Raw genomic sequence first — 14,056 nt, 5'->3', positions numbered from 1 at the left:
CAGCAGGGTCCTCCCGGCGCCTCTGGGGATCAGAGGCGCAGACCGCAGCAGCCCCGATGTGGCCCTCACCACGGCACCGGAGAGGCTGACAGCCCAGGCGAGCCTCTGGGAAGGCCCCCAAACAGGCCCTCTCGGACACAGGAGCCGCTGCCCCCCAGTGTCCTGAGGCACACAAGGGTCACAGGTCTATAGGACACCATTAAGTCGTCCCCCTGTCCCCCTCCTGGGACTGGTGGTCTGAGCTGCCCTCTCCCTCCTGGACAGAGGAGGCGCAGGCTGCTCGCCTCGCTCTTTAAGGACCAATGAGCAAACAGTGGCGCCCGGGAAGCTCCACAGGATTCACTGGAGCTCACTGCCAGTGTGCACCGGGCCTGGCTTCGCCAGGGGACACCTTTCCTCCATTTAGAAGGGACGCAGAGGGCAGGAAGGACCCTTGGAGCCCAAAACCATGGAACAAGCTCAGGCATGGGGCCAGTCACGTGCAGGCCAGATCTCTGCTCCCCCGAACTGCCTGTGGCCTGGGGAGCCACTTTGTCTGCACTGTTTTCCTCAAGTGAAAAATGAAACAGTCACTCCACGCACAGGTTATGCAAGGTTCATGCATTCTGAGCATGACTCAGTATACAGCAGGGACTCAATGCATGCTCGTTTTTTCTTGTCCTTTATGGTTCACAGTGAGCATCCCTCCATGAGCCCCCTGGCTCTCCCAGTGGCTGGGTGGCTGGACACTGACTTCTGTGTCCACAGAGGGGCGGGGGGCGCCCCGGCCAGGCGGCAGTGTCAAGGTGCACAGCCCACCCCAGGGCTGCGGCTCACCTGCACTTTCTTCAGAGCCACAGTCTTCCTGTCCAGCAGGCAGGTGGCCTTATAGACCTCGCTGAACTGTCCTCGGCCTATCTTCTTCTCGATCTGGAAGTCCGCCAGCGAGCAGCGAAAAGACAGGGTGCTGGGGTGTCTCTGCAGGGGAACAGAAGGTGGGGTGAACAGACAGACTGGAGTGGGTTCTCTGGGTCCCCAGTACCCCCAACAGCACCTCCCGAAGGTGAAGGAGGCTCTGTTTGCCAACGCCACCATCAGAGCCTCCAAGGAGCCCCCAGGCATGGGACTCTTCACCCTGGTCCCCAGAGCTGTGCCCAACAGCCCGAGGCACGTGAGACGTGGAGCCCCCTGCCCCCACCACGGGTCAGCATCCTTCATATTGAAAACTGACCCCAGAAGCCTGGCTCTTTGGTCCCGGGGTCCTTAGCCACCCTGATCATCCTTGACTCTCTGATACGCAGGTCAGGCCCAGCGAGCAGGGCATGCGTGATGGGTGCAGGACACGGCTCCGGCTCGCTCTGTCCCATCAGCCCCAGACCCTGCAATCAGCACCAGAAACAGCAAGGCCCTCCCTGGGGGGAGCCACCCCCAGCTCAGAGTCCCACTGAGCTTCAAGCCCACAGCCCTACATTCTGAGCTCCCCTTATGGTGACCCAAACCAGAGACTTCATGGTGACTGTAGGGCCAGCACTGAAACCTCTGACTGAGCTATAGCGCCTGCCCAAGGACGAAGCTGCCAGCAGAGGCCACTGTGGCCAGCTGCCCCTCCACGGTATGTGTGCAGATACCCCCATGGGAAGGCAGAGGGGGCCCAATGCCGGGCCCAGGTGGGGAGGCAATGCCACACCCCTGATCAGCCCCACACCCCCAAGTGAGGTGGCCCCTGTATGTCTACACTTGACCTATGAGGAACCCGGGGGTGCAGAGGGACAGCCCTGCCCACGTCACACAGCTCTACATGGCCTTCCCTGGTGGTTTTAGACAGAGCCTCACTCTCTCCTCCAATAGTCCTGCTGTGGGGAAGGAGGTCACTGACACTGGGGACCACCTCCCCAGCTGAGTGGTGACATGGGACAAGGACTGGGTCTCAGTATCACCCAGAATAAAAATACTTAAAGTAACCAGTTTGGTGTGACCGACAGTGGGTATGGGCTTGGTGCACGGCTGTGGGGCCAGATGAGCTGGCCTCAGTCCTGGTCCAGCCGCCTGCTGGAAGGAGGCCTTGGGCAGCTGTCCAGCCCCTCTGGACCTTGACTTCCCTGTCTGCCAATGGAGACAGGAGAAGCATCCATTTGAGAAGATCACGTGAGGTAGCCAGGCTTGGTGTTCCTCACAAGCCTGGCACCAGAGGTGTTCAGTGGCCGCTGTTATGGTCACTGACAGGCCAGCGCAGGGTGGCCGCAGCCCAAGCCCTGGGCGGCTCCTAGTCCTGCTCCAAGCCTTCTGCTCAGCTGCGTGGTGGGGCTGGTGCCAAGGAAGCTCCGCGGACATGCTCCTGCCGGTTGTGAAAGATGAAAGCCCGCGGCTGCCCACAGTCACACGCTCCTTTTCCCAGCAACATAAAAGCTGGATGACCTTGACTTTGAAGTCTTGGGGCGTAATTACCTCTCATGATGGGTAGTTTGGGGACGTCCCTGCCTGGAGACCCGTGCGGGAGGAAGATGATGATTCCACCCACCCCGTGCAGAAGTCTGACCCTGAGCCTCGTCGGCACCCGTGTGCCACCTCAGAGGCAGGCGTCACAGAACGCTCAGGCCTGCCAGGTACCGCGCCCATGTGCCATCACGCCGGCTACTCAGACCCTAGTTGCCACTGCACTGGCTCCTCAGATGGACCTTCTGGGGCCTCACTGCGGTGGCCACCTCAGGAAACGAAGCAGTGGCTGCTGCAGATCTGACCCTGGACTGAGGACCGTGCCTCCTGCTGACAGGGCAGACTCTCTACTCAGACACCCCAGCTTTTCCTCCAAGACCCTGCAACCAGCCAGGCCAGCTGCCGGCTGCCCCGCCAGGCTTCCCTCAGTCACCTGAGCCCTTCCTATGCCTTGACCACAGGCTTCCCCAGCAGGGGCCTCTGTCTCAGTCCCCTCAGTGTCCCCTGTGCCAACACTGAGTGCTCTGACGCATGTATGCTGAATGACACTAGGGAATATGCTCAGAACAGCGGGGCACAACAGCGGGACCCTGTGACCAGGCACTGTCACCTTCAGGACCACAGCTGGATCACACTCTCAGAAACAGCCACAGCGGCTCTTGGAACTTGGGAGACCCATCCGTCTTTATGCGATGCCAATGCCCGGAGCACTTGGGTGCCCGGTGGCAGTCCCTGCAGCTACCGAGCTTCTCCGGCCCAACAGCCTGCAGGCGGGCGGATGGCTGACCCGTTATAAACAAGGAGGGAGTCAGAGGCTGGGCTGCAGAGCTCGTCTGTGGAGCTGGGACCCACTCCTGTTTGACCAAGAGCCAGCTGTGCTACTGGGCCACACAGGGTGGTCCCTCCTCTCTTGGCCTCAGTTTCCCCCAGTACAATGGGTTAGCAGTGGTCTCCGAGGGCCCTTGCTCTGGGGGAAGGGTGGGCTTCTCACTGTGACGAGTGGGCGCTGGCTGGGCTCCCCAGCACTCTGCCCAGGCCGAGAAGCCACTCTGTCCAGTTTCCAGCAGTCTGAAGGCTCCAAATGGAAGTGGGTGACTGCTGGCCTGGGGAGACCTGGCTGCATGTCTGCACATGTGACCAGATCTGCTCCTCCCGTCACAACCCATGCGACCCAATTAGAGGAACACACTCATGGCACAGCCCGGGCAGGCCCACCGTGCACTCAGGGCACAGTCCAGCCAGCTCTGGGGGCCAATGCTGCCCACAGAGGGTTGGAATAGAGGCCTGTCCCCAGATGGCTTCTGCCCAGGTGAGGGGCATCTCAGGACACAGGGCTCCCAGGTGAGCTACCTAGGCCGGCGGAGCCCTGACTCTGATTTAACTCTAAGAAAAGAATGGGCGAGCTGTCCTCGTCCACGAGGCCAGCCTCTCTCTGTTGTCCCCTCCAAGGCCTTTCTCCCCTCCTGTGAAGCTCCCAGCAAGTCCCACCCCTGTCCTGGCACTCGAGTGACCCTGGACTAGTCATCTGTTCAGAGGGATGTGACAGCTGCCCCTGGGTTCTCGGAGGACTCCAGGCGATGAGGTGGCAGTGAGTCTGTGGGGCTCTCCCCACAGGGCAGACGGGGGCTGGTCCCAGGGCAGCTCCCACTGGGCACACCGAGCACCTCATCACCTTCAGAAAAAGGTCACCTGTTGCTTACTATCCCCTGTCCGGGCTCCTGTGGATAGAGAATGCCCCCCTAGAGACCGTCTCACAAACAAACAAAAACATCCCCTGCCCTGGCACATGCTGGCAGGGAGCAGCCACCACTGTGGCTCCGTCAGGTGAGTCCGATGCTGGGCCCTGGAGCCATGGCTTCAAACCCTGGCTCTGCCACCTCTGGGCTGAGGACAAGTGCTTCTGGGTCTCAGTTTCCTCATCTGTATAACTGAGAGTATATTACATCATTAGCAAACGAAGTACGGGTGAAGGGCCTGGCACCTAGAGAGGGTGGCATATGAACCTTTGTGACCATTGCGATTGTTCCTGCTTCTGGTGCTGTGTCTGTGGAGGGGCGAAGGCTTCCCAGGGGCTGGGGGTGAACTGAGTGGGGTCCCGTGGGCAGCTCTGTGGGTTCTTGGCTGTGGCTCTCATCTCCATCCTTGTCCCCACCCCATGGAGGTCTGCTGACTCGGCTTGTAGCAACCTCAGGACTTGCAGGTGAGGGATGCAGCCTTGTGACTTCGTGGCCTCTTGCCCAGAACTGTTTGCCAAGTGGCCTTGCTAAACAGCTGCCCTGGGCCTCCCACCTGGGGCTGGGCTGCGGGCTACTTGTGGGACAACACCCCAGGAGGCTGTTTCTGCCTCCCGTGTCCCTGCACCAGGGTGTCATGCCACTCAAGTTCTCCTGCAAAGGTAGAAAAAATGGGGTCACGGTGCCAGGAGGGGGACACAGGGGTGCCAAGCCTGCAGCATCTGGCAGTGGACCCAGGGAGGAGGCCTAAGCTGCTTCTGAGGCGGGGGAGACGGAGAAGCCTCAGGGAGCAATGACCTTGGACAGCAGGAGGACCTGGCAGACAGGAGCCAGGGGGACACTGAGACCCCTGAGTCACCTCTAGTCCCAAAGGCACCTTCCCTAGAAACACCACCAGCTTCCTCTGGCCGAGTGGGGCTTAAATGGAGACCGGAGGGTGGGGTGTCTCCAACCAGCACAGGCTGCCCCACTCCCGAGAGCTCTGAAAAGCTCTTCTTCAAATCACATCAAATTAGGCCACAAACACCCCCCACCCTTTGCTAATTTGAGTTTAAAATGTTTGAACCACAATAAGCCTTAGCCATCGACAAATCCTTTTTTTAAAAAAAAATAGGAGCATAAAATTACATGTTAAAAGAATAAAAATGCATCCGCCCAATTAATTTTCTGAAATCTCATTAAAAAATTTAGCCTGACTAAGTCAGACTTCTGACCTGAATCTTAATCATCTTTACACTGGATGGGCCTCTTTTCCTTGATATTTGCAATGCACCATTAACTTTAAGGCAACTGTTCCTATGATTTTAAAAAGCACACTTCATCAGACTGACATTTCCTGTAAACGAATTTCACCTTTAAAGGCATCTGACACCGCGTCCAGGGGAACTTCTGATGGGCTGGGTCCATGTGTATACAGGGAATGTTTGAAACCCGCGCTGCCCAGGGAAGGGCCTGAGTTATAGAGACCACATCCTTGGAGCCCTCGAGGCCAGCCCCGCTCAGCGCCTCGCCATCTGGCTAATTCAAAGCAGAGGCCGATCTTCACTCTCAGACCTGGTGGCCTGAAGACACCCTCTGGGGCCACAGAGACCAGGCTGCATTCTGACTCTGTCACATTTCAGTTTCTTTCCCTACAAATGAAGCACTGAGTGGGACCTGCTTCTCTGAGTCGGCAGGAGGACTGAATGAGATGGGTGTCACCACCGTGTCCCAACCTGGGAGCTTGCACAGAGCCCCACAGGCCATCGGCTCATGGAAACAGTGATGTCCACAGCACGGACTGCTAATGACAGACCTCGGGTCACCTAAAGTGATTACGGTTGCTCCCCCAGGGCGATCCTTATTAACCCACCTCAAAGAAGCCTGAGCCCACACCCGTGGATGAAATCTAGAACCTGCTTCGAACACTGCCCAGCCCAGAGCTGAGGGGAGAGACCACAGAGCCACCCAGCACCCAACCAGAAGGCTGGCGCAGCCTGTCTCTGCTCTCCTTCCATCTGGTCACCAAGTGCAGCTGGCATTTCCCCATGGACATCTCTGGAATCCTCCCTCCCCAGGCTCAGCCCCTGCAGCCCCAGGCCTGGTCACCATGGATCTTCTAAGTCCCAGTGGGCTCCTCACTCATACAGACTCAATTTCACGTGGTGTAGCACAGATCTGAGATCTTCCACGAATGCCACCCGTTCTTCCAACTTAGCACAGGCATGTAAACGCCTTATCTAAGGCCAGGCACCTCTTCTGGAATATTCTCTTCTCCCTGTTCAGCCCCAAACTCTGATTATCCACTGGCAGATACAGCCGCCCCCTTCTCTGGGCTCCTCTGCGTCCGTCCATCCTTCCACCTCTGCACGCTGACTTTATTTACACGTAGGGACCCCAGTAGACCGAGAGTCCCTTGATGGCAGTCGTGACAATGCTCCAGGCACCAGGAAGGCCCAGGAAACAAACACTTTGCTGAATCTACAACCGTTAGCAAACACTCTCAAATCTTAATGCCTGTTAATATTTGGCCATTAAATGTGATCCAAGCACCATGGTTTCTTTGGGAGGATTTTCTTGCAGATTTCAGTCTGTGCGGGGCACACCTACTGACCACTACCCACCACCTGGCAAAGTTCTGCACACTCCCTGCTCCAAATAGAACTGAGCTTGGCCCGTCTCACACAGGTTTCTAAGGCTCCCAGGTGGAAGACGCATTAGCAGGGACGTCTCCGGCAAGAACACCTCTGCCCTGCTTGGAAGCTCATGTGCTTCCCCGAGGGTCGGCCAACCCAGCGTTTCACTCCTGACAACATCTGCGCACACACAGGGCATTTTCATCCCCTTCTCTGCTCCACGCATCTACCCGTTAGACGCTCCAAGGTGTCCAGCTTCCCCGTGTATGTGGCCTGCACTGACACCTCGGCCACATCCCACAAACACACTTTCATGTGCTAATGGCTCTCGAAGCTGGAAAGCTGCGTGAAATGGACAGCCACTAGCCCTGGGCCTCGAAGGTGAATCAAGACCACAGCTGGAGCGTTCACAGATTGTGGTCTTTCTGCAAAGGTGGAGCATGAAGGCTCTAGTGAGCTCTCAAAAAATTAGGATCCATGACTTATTTCCTGGCTAGTGTTCCCACACCGCGTCTGTGCCACGCTGGATGTCGGTGCCATGCTGGACGTCGATGCCACGCTGGACATCGGTGCCACACTGGATGTCTAGTCTCTTACCTCACTTAGTCTTTACAGCTGTCTCGTGAGAGAGGCTGCACCCGCTTGACAGACGAGGAGACTGAGGTTCAGGAAGGACACTGACTCAACGTCACCTGGCTGGGGAGGGACGGAGCTGGGAGTGGAAGGCAGCCCAGCCCACAAGTGAGCACACGGAGCCTGGTCCTTGCTCCGAGGCAGTTGTGGGGAGATAGTATGCCTCCTGCCACGGGGGCAAGTGCCTCCGCTGTCCCATGTCCTTGGACAGGAGAGATTCGGCTGTGCTGTCTCCCAGACAGGGCTGAACACCAGTGCTTCATGAGGAAGTGGCAGGAAGAGCCGGACTGTCCCCAGTGCCTGCCCCAAGCCGGAGCTGGCATAGCACGCACGACCGTGCGCCTGACTCTGCAAACCCGGCCAGATGCTGGTGGGACTGGGGGCATCCTGGCGGACAGCCGCTGCCCAGCGCAGCCACCGCTGAGTGATCGTATCTAATTACACTTAACTATGTCATTACCCACTCCAGCATGTGCGAGGAGATGCTGAGGACACCGCCACCACCGTGGCCACCGCCTCCTCGCCTCGTGCGAGGAATAATTACAGGGCTCTCTCCTCTGCCAAATGAGGCTGTAATTAACCCTAATTGCTCGAAATGCAACTGGCTGATTCTGGGAGATTAATCAAGGGGGACTCAATTGTTAGTGAGTGACTTAGTATGACAAATCGCTACATCACCAAGCAGGCCCCAGCGCCCCCAGCCCTCAGCACCAAGCTCTGGTGGACCCTGCACAGGCAGCGTCCCAAGGCTTCCCAGCTTCCAGGGAGCTCCCTCCCCAAATTCTACCTAGGAAATGGGCCCCTGCAGCCCAGTCAGTAGCGGGCATGGAGAGTACAATTTGCGTAGATGTCTATGGACCCTCAGCATGCGTGTGTGTGTACATGCACACGCAGCGTCCCTAGCTCGTGTCACATGCATGGGAATTTGCAGCAACACCCCTTCTCTTAGGCTAATGCAGCCCTGCACCACGGACCTTGGCTTGGTGAGAGGACAAGTGCAGGGGAAGGACTTCAGACCCGCCTGCCTGCTTGGCCAGGTAGCTTTGTGCAGTGTGTAATCTGTGCAACGGTACGCGGTGATGCTGTAGCTCTCCAGCAGGAACTAGGAAGTCAGAAGCTGTGACAAGCTGCCGTGGCTCAGGAATATGACCGCATCTGAGTCTCCCCTGATTAAGTTCTTAGAGCCTTGGGACAAATAGCTAACCCCTGGAGAAGAACCTGTCATCATGCCCAGGGGATGCCTCTGATCTAGTCCCTAGTCAACCTGCCCAGACAAGCTTGCTGTGCCCTCTAGACCCAAGCCTGCCACTTCTTTTTTTAATTTATTCTTTAGTCAGACACAATATCTTTATTTATTTATTTTTATGTGGTGCTGAGATTCAAACCCAGGGCCTCTCATGTGCTAGGCAAGAGCTCTACCGCTGAGCCACATCCCCAGCCCAGCCTGCCACTTCTTGAAGAACTTCTTTGACACCCTGGTTTGGATCAGGTGCCTTGCTGGGTTTCTTCTGCTTGGTGTCTTTTCTCCTGTGAGGCTGTGTGTTCCTCCGACAAGCAGACCCAGGTCTGTCACTCACAGCTGCGTCCTGGGGTGGCACTATAAGGCAACGCGAGCCTCCTGTGATGGCCTCGCTGGCAAAGCCCCCTGCAGGACCCCGGCATTCCTGAGACTCCTCAACGCGCTGCAGACAAGGAGAAGGGCTTACCTGTGGGTCGGGTGGGTGGGCAGGCCCCGGGGTGTGGCAGAGGTTGTTGGGACTCCCTCCGTGGGGCATGTGGCTGGGCTGTCCTGCCATCCTGCATGCCAGCCTCACGAGCACACGGGCTGAAACAGAAAACGGGGCCTGTTCACTTTCTCCTTGAGGCAGTGGCAGAAGGAAGGACTCCCCGGCCTTGTTTTACAGTTCGTGAGCTCAGGGGTGGCTGCAGTTGAGGGACAGCCCACGGTTGCCCTGCCCCACTCGGAAGTGGCAGGGCCAGGACTTCACACCCCGAGTGACATCGTCTCCCTCCGTTGTGTTCTCCTGACCAGGTTGCTAGGATTATCCCCATCAGAGAGGGAGAGACCCAGGTCCTCAGCAGGGACAAACCAACTGGTGGTCCCTGAGCCCACAGGAGAGGTGCTACATTCAACCCTGGGAGGCCAGGCTCCCCAGCCCTGTCCCTCCCACAGCCTCTGGGGGAGCTGTTCTGTGGGGTCCCCCAGCACCACTCTTCCATAAGCAGGTGCAGCAGGAAAGAGAACTGAACCAGACTTGGGCAGCAGCTGCAGGAAGGACCACACACCCACGTCCCTGCTGGGCCCTGCTGCACCAGGCCCCCCACACTGGGAAGGTCAGTCCCCTGGGTCCTGCTCAGTGTCCTGCACAAACCTGTGGGCAGGGACAAGGGTCCTGCTGCAAAGAAGCAGCACTCAACCTCCAGGACTTGGTCTGCCCCAAGAATTCAGGATGCATGTTGGCAGTAGCCATGGCAACTGCGGCAGCGGGGCCTGGTGGAGCACCACTGCACACCCCGCCCTGAGCCACGGTGTCTCCCCAGGGCCACTCTGGTCCTGGTGTCAGAGGCAGCCTGTGGCCTCCCCACCAGACAAGCCCTCTGGGGCAGGGACCAAACCCTGTACACATGGAAGCCACATGGCTGAGGGAAGGCAGCACCCAGTCCTGCGATCCTCCTGGGGAGCAAATGTCTTCATCCACCCTAGACCTTCATCACCCTCCACGTTTCTGTAGCACCCCGTGGGCCAGGGCCGGGCCTGAGCGACTGCAGGGCATGTGCAGAAGGCACCAGTACCACTCAGGCAGGTGAACCTGGCCACTGTGTCCAAGAGACTGGATGTCCCAATCTCTTGCTAGCCACATTCATCAGAGCCCCCAGAGGACTGGCCCAAGTTGTTGAAGCAGCTTTTCCGGCTTCCTGGAGAGCCAGAAGTCCCTAGGAATAGATGGCCCTGGGTGGCCCTTACAGAACACGTGACAGTGCAACAGGCAGGCCAGTCCCTGTCTCAGGCCAGTGGATTCTGTCTGAGATGGCAGCCTTGCTCCCAGTCCTGGTCCTGCCTCCCTGAGGAGCACAGAGCACACAGCATCACCCCCGGGGGCCTTTTGAAGAACAAGACCTAAGAGATCATTTGTATTAGTGGATTTTCTATTACTGATAATGAAGTCACTGAGGCTGGTGACTTTACAAAGCAAAGAGGTTCATTTGGCTCCCAGTCCTGGAGGTTCCAGGGCATGTGCCAGTGTAAACTCACTCTAGTGAGGCCCTCATGGTGGGCACCATTGCAGTGGGAGGGCAATCACACCATCAGACAGGCAGCAGGAGCGCAATCCCATGACCAGGCTGGGGTTCTGTAACAGCTCGATCCCTTGAGAACCAACTCGGGGTCGCACAAGAACTACCATCTTTCGCCTGGCCAGGTACCCCAGCAGCCTCAGCAGCCTGTCCCCGGCCCAGTGGGTCAGCAGCCCTGCCGTGTGTCTTGGGACATGTTTTGGGCAGTGGGAAAGACGTCAGCATGGGGGGGGGCGTGTCTCAGTGTCCTGGAGACCTGGTCGCTGTGTCCCAGGCTGTGGCCCAGTCTCCCCTCCATCAACATGACATCCCTTGCTCGGCATGTCAGAGGATGCCCACCAGCCCCTCAGTTTCCTAATGAGCTTGACTTTGGGGCTCCCGGCTGTGCCCTCCACAGCTCGCACGCTGTCCCCCCCCACTGCTGGGTGGAGCCGCTCTCCAGCCGCAGACACAGGTGAGCCCCAGGGAGCAGTCGCCACCGAGGAGGCACGGACTCAGGGCCATGCGCTCCTGGCTGAGGTCTCTGCCTGGGAGGACCGTCTCCGGCCCATGACACTCAGCAGCCCCGGACCAGCCATGCGACATGGCTCGTCCTAACGCACAAAGGTACAGGCAGACCTCTCCTCCTCTGGGCCCACGAGAGCCTCGGTCTGTGGTCACGTGGTGGGCACCGCAGTGGGGGGGTTGCCCGCACTTCTGAGGCCCCTCCCCAGCCCTCTGCTTCCACACAGGCCTCGTCTCCCCTCCACCGCTGAGGCTTGGGGCCTGCCGTTCTCCCCACCAAGTCCTGAACACAGATGGGACCAGAGGCCCTGGGCATCTCCCGCCATCTGGCTGAGCCCCGCGCTGGAGCATCCCCCCAGGGGGACATGGTGCAGGAGCCAGGGTACAAAGAGCCCCAGGATAACTAGATAAACACGAGCATCTTCCTCGGCTGCTACTCAGGGGGAAAGCCGCCCGCAAGCCGGGAGGAGTGGGATGGAAAATGCGCATGAATTTGAAGATGAAACCGGAGACTCCTGCAGGCTCAACAGCTGCTGCGGGCTGCACCCCAAGACCCCTCGGGGTGACTTGTTCACCATCCTCTGCCCTCAGGGAGGCCTCAGGGAAAAGGCTGGAGAACCGTCTTCAGGAGGAGGTTCCATCTTTATCTCAGAAGGCTCCGGAATGGACTCCCAGGCTGCCCCCTCCAGGCCCACCCACACCCTGGCTCCCGGCCCCTGCCCCAGGCTTCCAGCCCATTCCCAGATTCCCATCCTGCATCTGTAGTCTGCTCAGCCTCACCTGGCTCCAGAGTCCCCGCGGGGGCCCAGCCACCTCAGTAAGGACAAGGAGCACTAACACCTGCTGTGCTCTGACTGGTCGGGTCCTGCTTCCTGCACTTCACCCCCCATCCTTCACATAACCACAAGATAGGACCTGTTGTCCCATTGCACAGCTGAGAACTGAGGCACGGGGAGGTTAACGGGTTTGCCCAGGTCACACAATCACAGGTATAGTGCCAGCTGGGACCTCTGAAGGCACCTTCATCTGAAGCCACCACCCTGCATTCCTCGTGGGCTCTGATGAGCCTCTCTCCACTTGGCTGGGGCCACAAGGATGTGTAGGGGTCCCAGTAGAGACCACTGGTCCCTAGGGAGACCTTGCCTCAGGACCATACCCAGCTACTGTCCACACCACCTTTTCTACCAAATCCCAAAGCTTTAATAAATGACCGTCACCAAGAGCAGTTCTGCTCAGGGAAGTTCGAGCTCCCAGGGAAGAGGAGAGGCCCTCGTTTAGCAAAGCAGCTCCCTCTCCACTGAGCCCCAGAAAGCGAGTCCCAGAGGGGAAGGAGGCACAGCAGGGAAAGGCAGAAGAGGGGGAGGGAGGGGAGAATGAAGGTTCTCGGAGTCCTTTCAGTGGGCTGGGTTTGCTGCGTTCATACTGGGGCTACTGCTAGACCCATTTTGCAGATGTGGAAACAGGATCAGAAGAGGAAGCCGGATGCCATTTGGATGACAATCTGCAGAGGGGACTTTAGACTCACACCTCCCTGACCCCGCAGCCCCTCCTCATTCTGAAGACTCCCCTTGACTCTTGGGATTCACTGGGGACACTGGATTTGGGGGACTTGCTTTCTGGCTGCTCTATCTCGATGGAAATCTGAGCCCCCTACACAAGAAATTGCAACCAGAAACTGCCTCTCAGGGGTTCAGATGCAGGAAGACCATGACAAAGGGCACCTGGAAGGACGGGGCATGGGAGCCGAGGAAAAACCCCACGGCGCACGCGTGCAGGCACTCGGAGTAACACAGGGAGCCGCCTGCCCCTGGGATCCCGCGGCTCCTGCCAAGTTGCAGAACAATGAGCCAGAGGCTGCCAAGCCCAGCTCAGGGGCCAAAAATCTGTGGAATTCCAGACCCAGAGCCACAGGCCACGCTGAACACCACCTCGCAGAGGGCCTGCCTCACCGAGAGCCAGGGCCATGCATTCCCACGGCTCTGGGAGGCACGGGCAGTGCCCAGCCCAGCCGAGGTCCAAATGTTGGCTCAGTCTCCTCACCTGGCCTAAGAGCAAGATGAACCTCTTGGGGTCACGGGGAGGATCGCACGGATCATTAGATTGTGTAAAGAGCAGGGCGCAACGAGGGGCAGTTCGTGCTTACCCTTACTGAACAATGGAGGAGCGGCTGCCTCCAAGTGATGGTCATGGGAATGAAGGCTCAGAGATGGGCAGGGGCTTGCCCCAGGTCACACAGCTGGTGGGTGCCAGAGAGGGACTGCTGGACTCCAAACCACCTCTCCACACCCTGCCCTGCCCGATACGCACAGGGACCACGGCTGCCTTGGCAAAGCCCTCTGAATGTCCCCCCACTGCCGTGCCCTGGACAAGGAGTTTTACTGATGGGAGTGGCCCTAGGGAACCACAGGGGCCTGGTTTAATCCCTGGAAGGGCTAGGCTGGGTTCTGAGGTTCTAAGTGGCCTTTCACACCAGGAGTGTCACCTGGCCCTTGCTTACCTTCTAGAAACTTCACCTATGGGGAAATTCCACCTTTGCCTCCTGCCATACTTCATGGAGGCCAGCAGCTCCCTGAGACCTCTCTGAAAGAGGACGTGCCAGGAGGGCTGTAGCCAGGACTCTGCCTGGTGCGGCCTTGGAAGCCCACGCCCGAGGGCCCATGTGTCGCCCTGAGGAGGCAAGTTCACGGTGCTCGTTCCTAAGGGGTGCTTGGGTCAGCCACCCGTCTCCTGCTCCGGGTGGGCGTGCACACAGGCATGGGCAGGGCTCCTGATGTCCACAGGCCAGTGTGGGCCCAGTGCCTTCTCGTTCCACCCACTGGGGCAGGGACTGGAGGTGGACAGGTCCCTGGACTCCCAGCAGACAGG

General features: G+C 58.6%; 1 protein-coding gene across 4 annotated transcripts in view; it reads right to left on the bottom strand.

Annotated features, from left to right (window-relative positions):
• Positions 1-14,056, bottom strand: part of Nek6 (NIMA related kinase 6) — a 73,949-nt gene that overhangs the window by 26,013 nt on the left and 33,880 nt on the right. For all 4 annotated transcript variants that reach the window (XM_027944492.2, XM_027944485.2, XM_027944475.2 and 1 more), the window contains exons 2-3: positions 9,100-9,218; positions 817-957 (exon numbers count right to left, since the gene is read on the bottom strand). In XM_027944492.2, coding sequence (XP_027800293.1) covers positions 817-957; positions 9,100-9,189 — 231 coding nt within the window. In that variant the 5' untranslated portion in view covers positions 9,190-9,218. The remainder of the gene's footprint in view (positions 1-816; positions 958-9,099; positions 9,219-14,056) is intronic.

The sequence above is a fragment of the Marmota flaviventris genome, chromosome 13 (assembly GCF_047511675.1).
Source record: "Marmota flaviventris isolate mMarFla1 chromosome 13, mMarFla1.hap1, whole genome shotgun sequence".
Lineage (NCBI taxonomy): Eukaryota > Metazoa > Chordata > Mammalia > Rodentia > Sciuridae > Marmota > Marmota flaviventris.
This window is presented reverse-complemented; position numbering and strand designations above follow the sequence as displayed.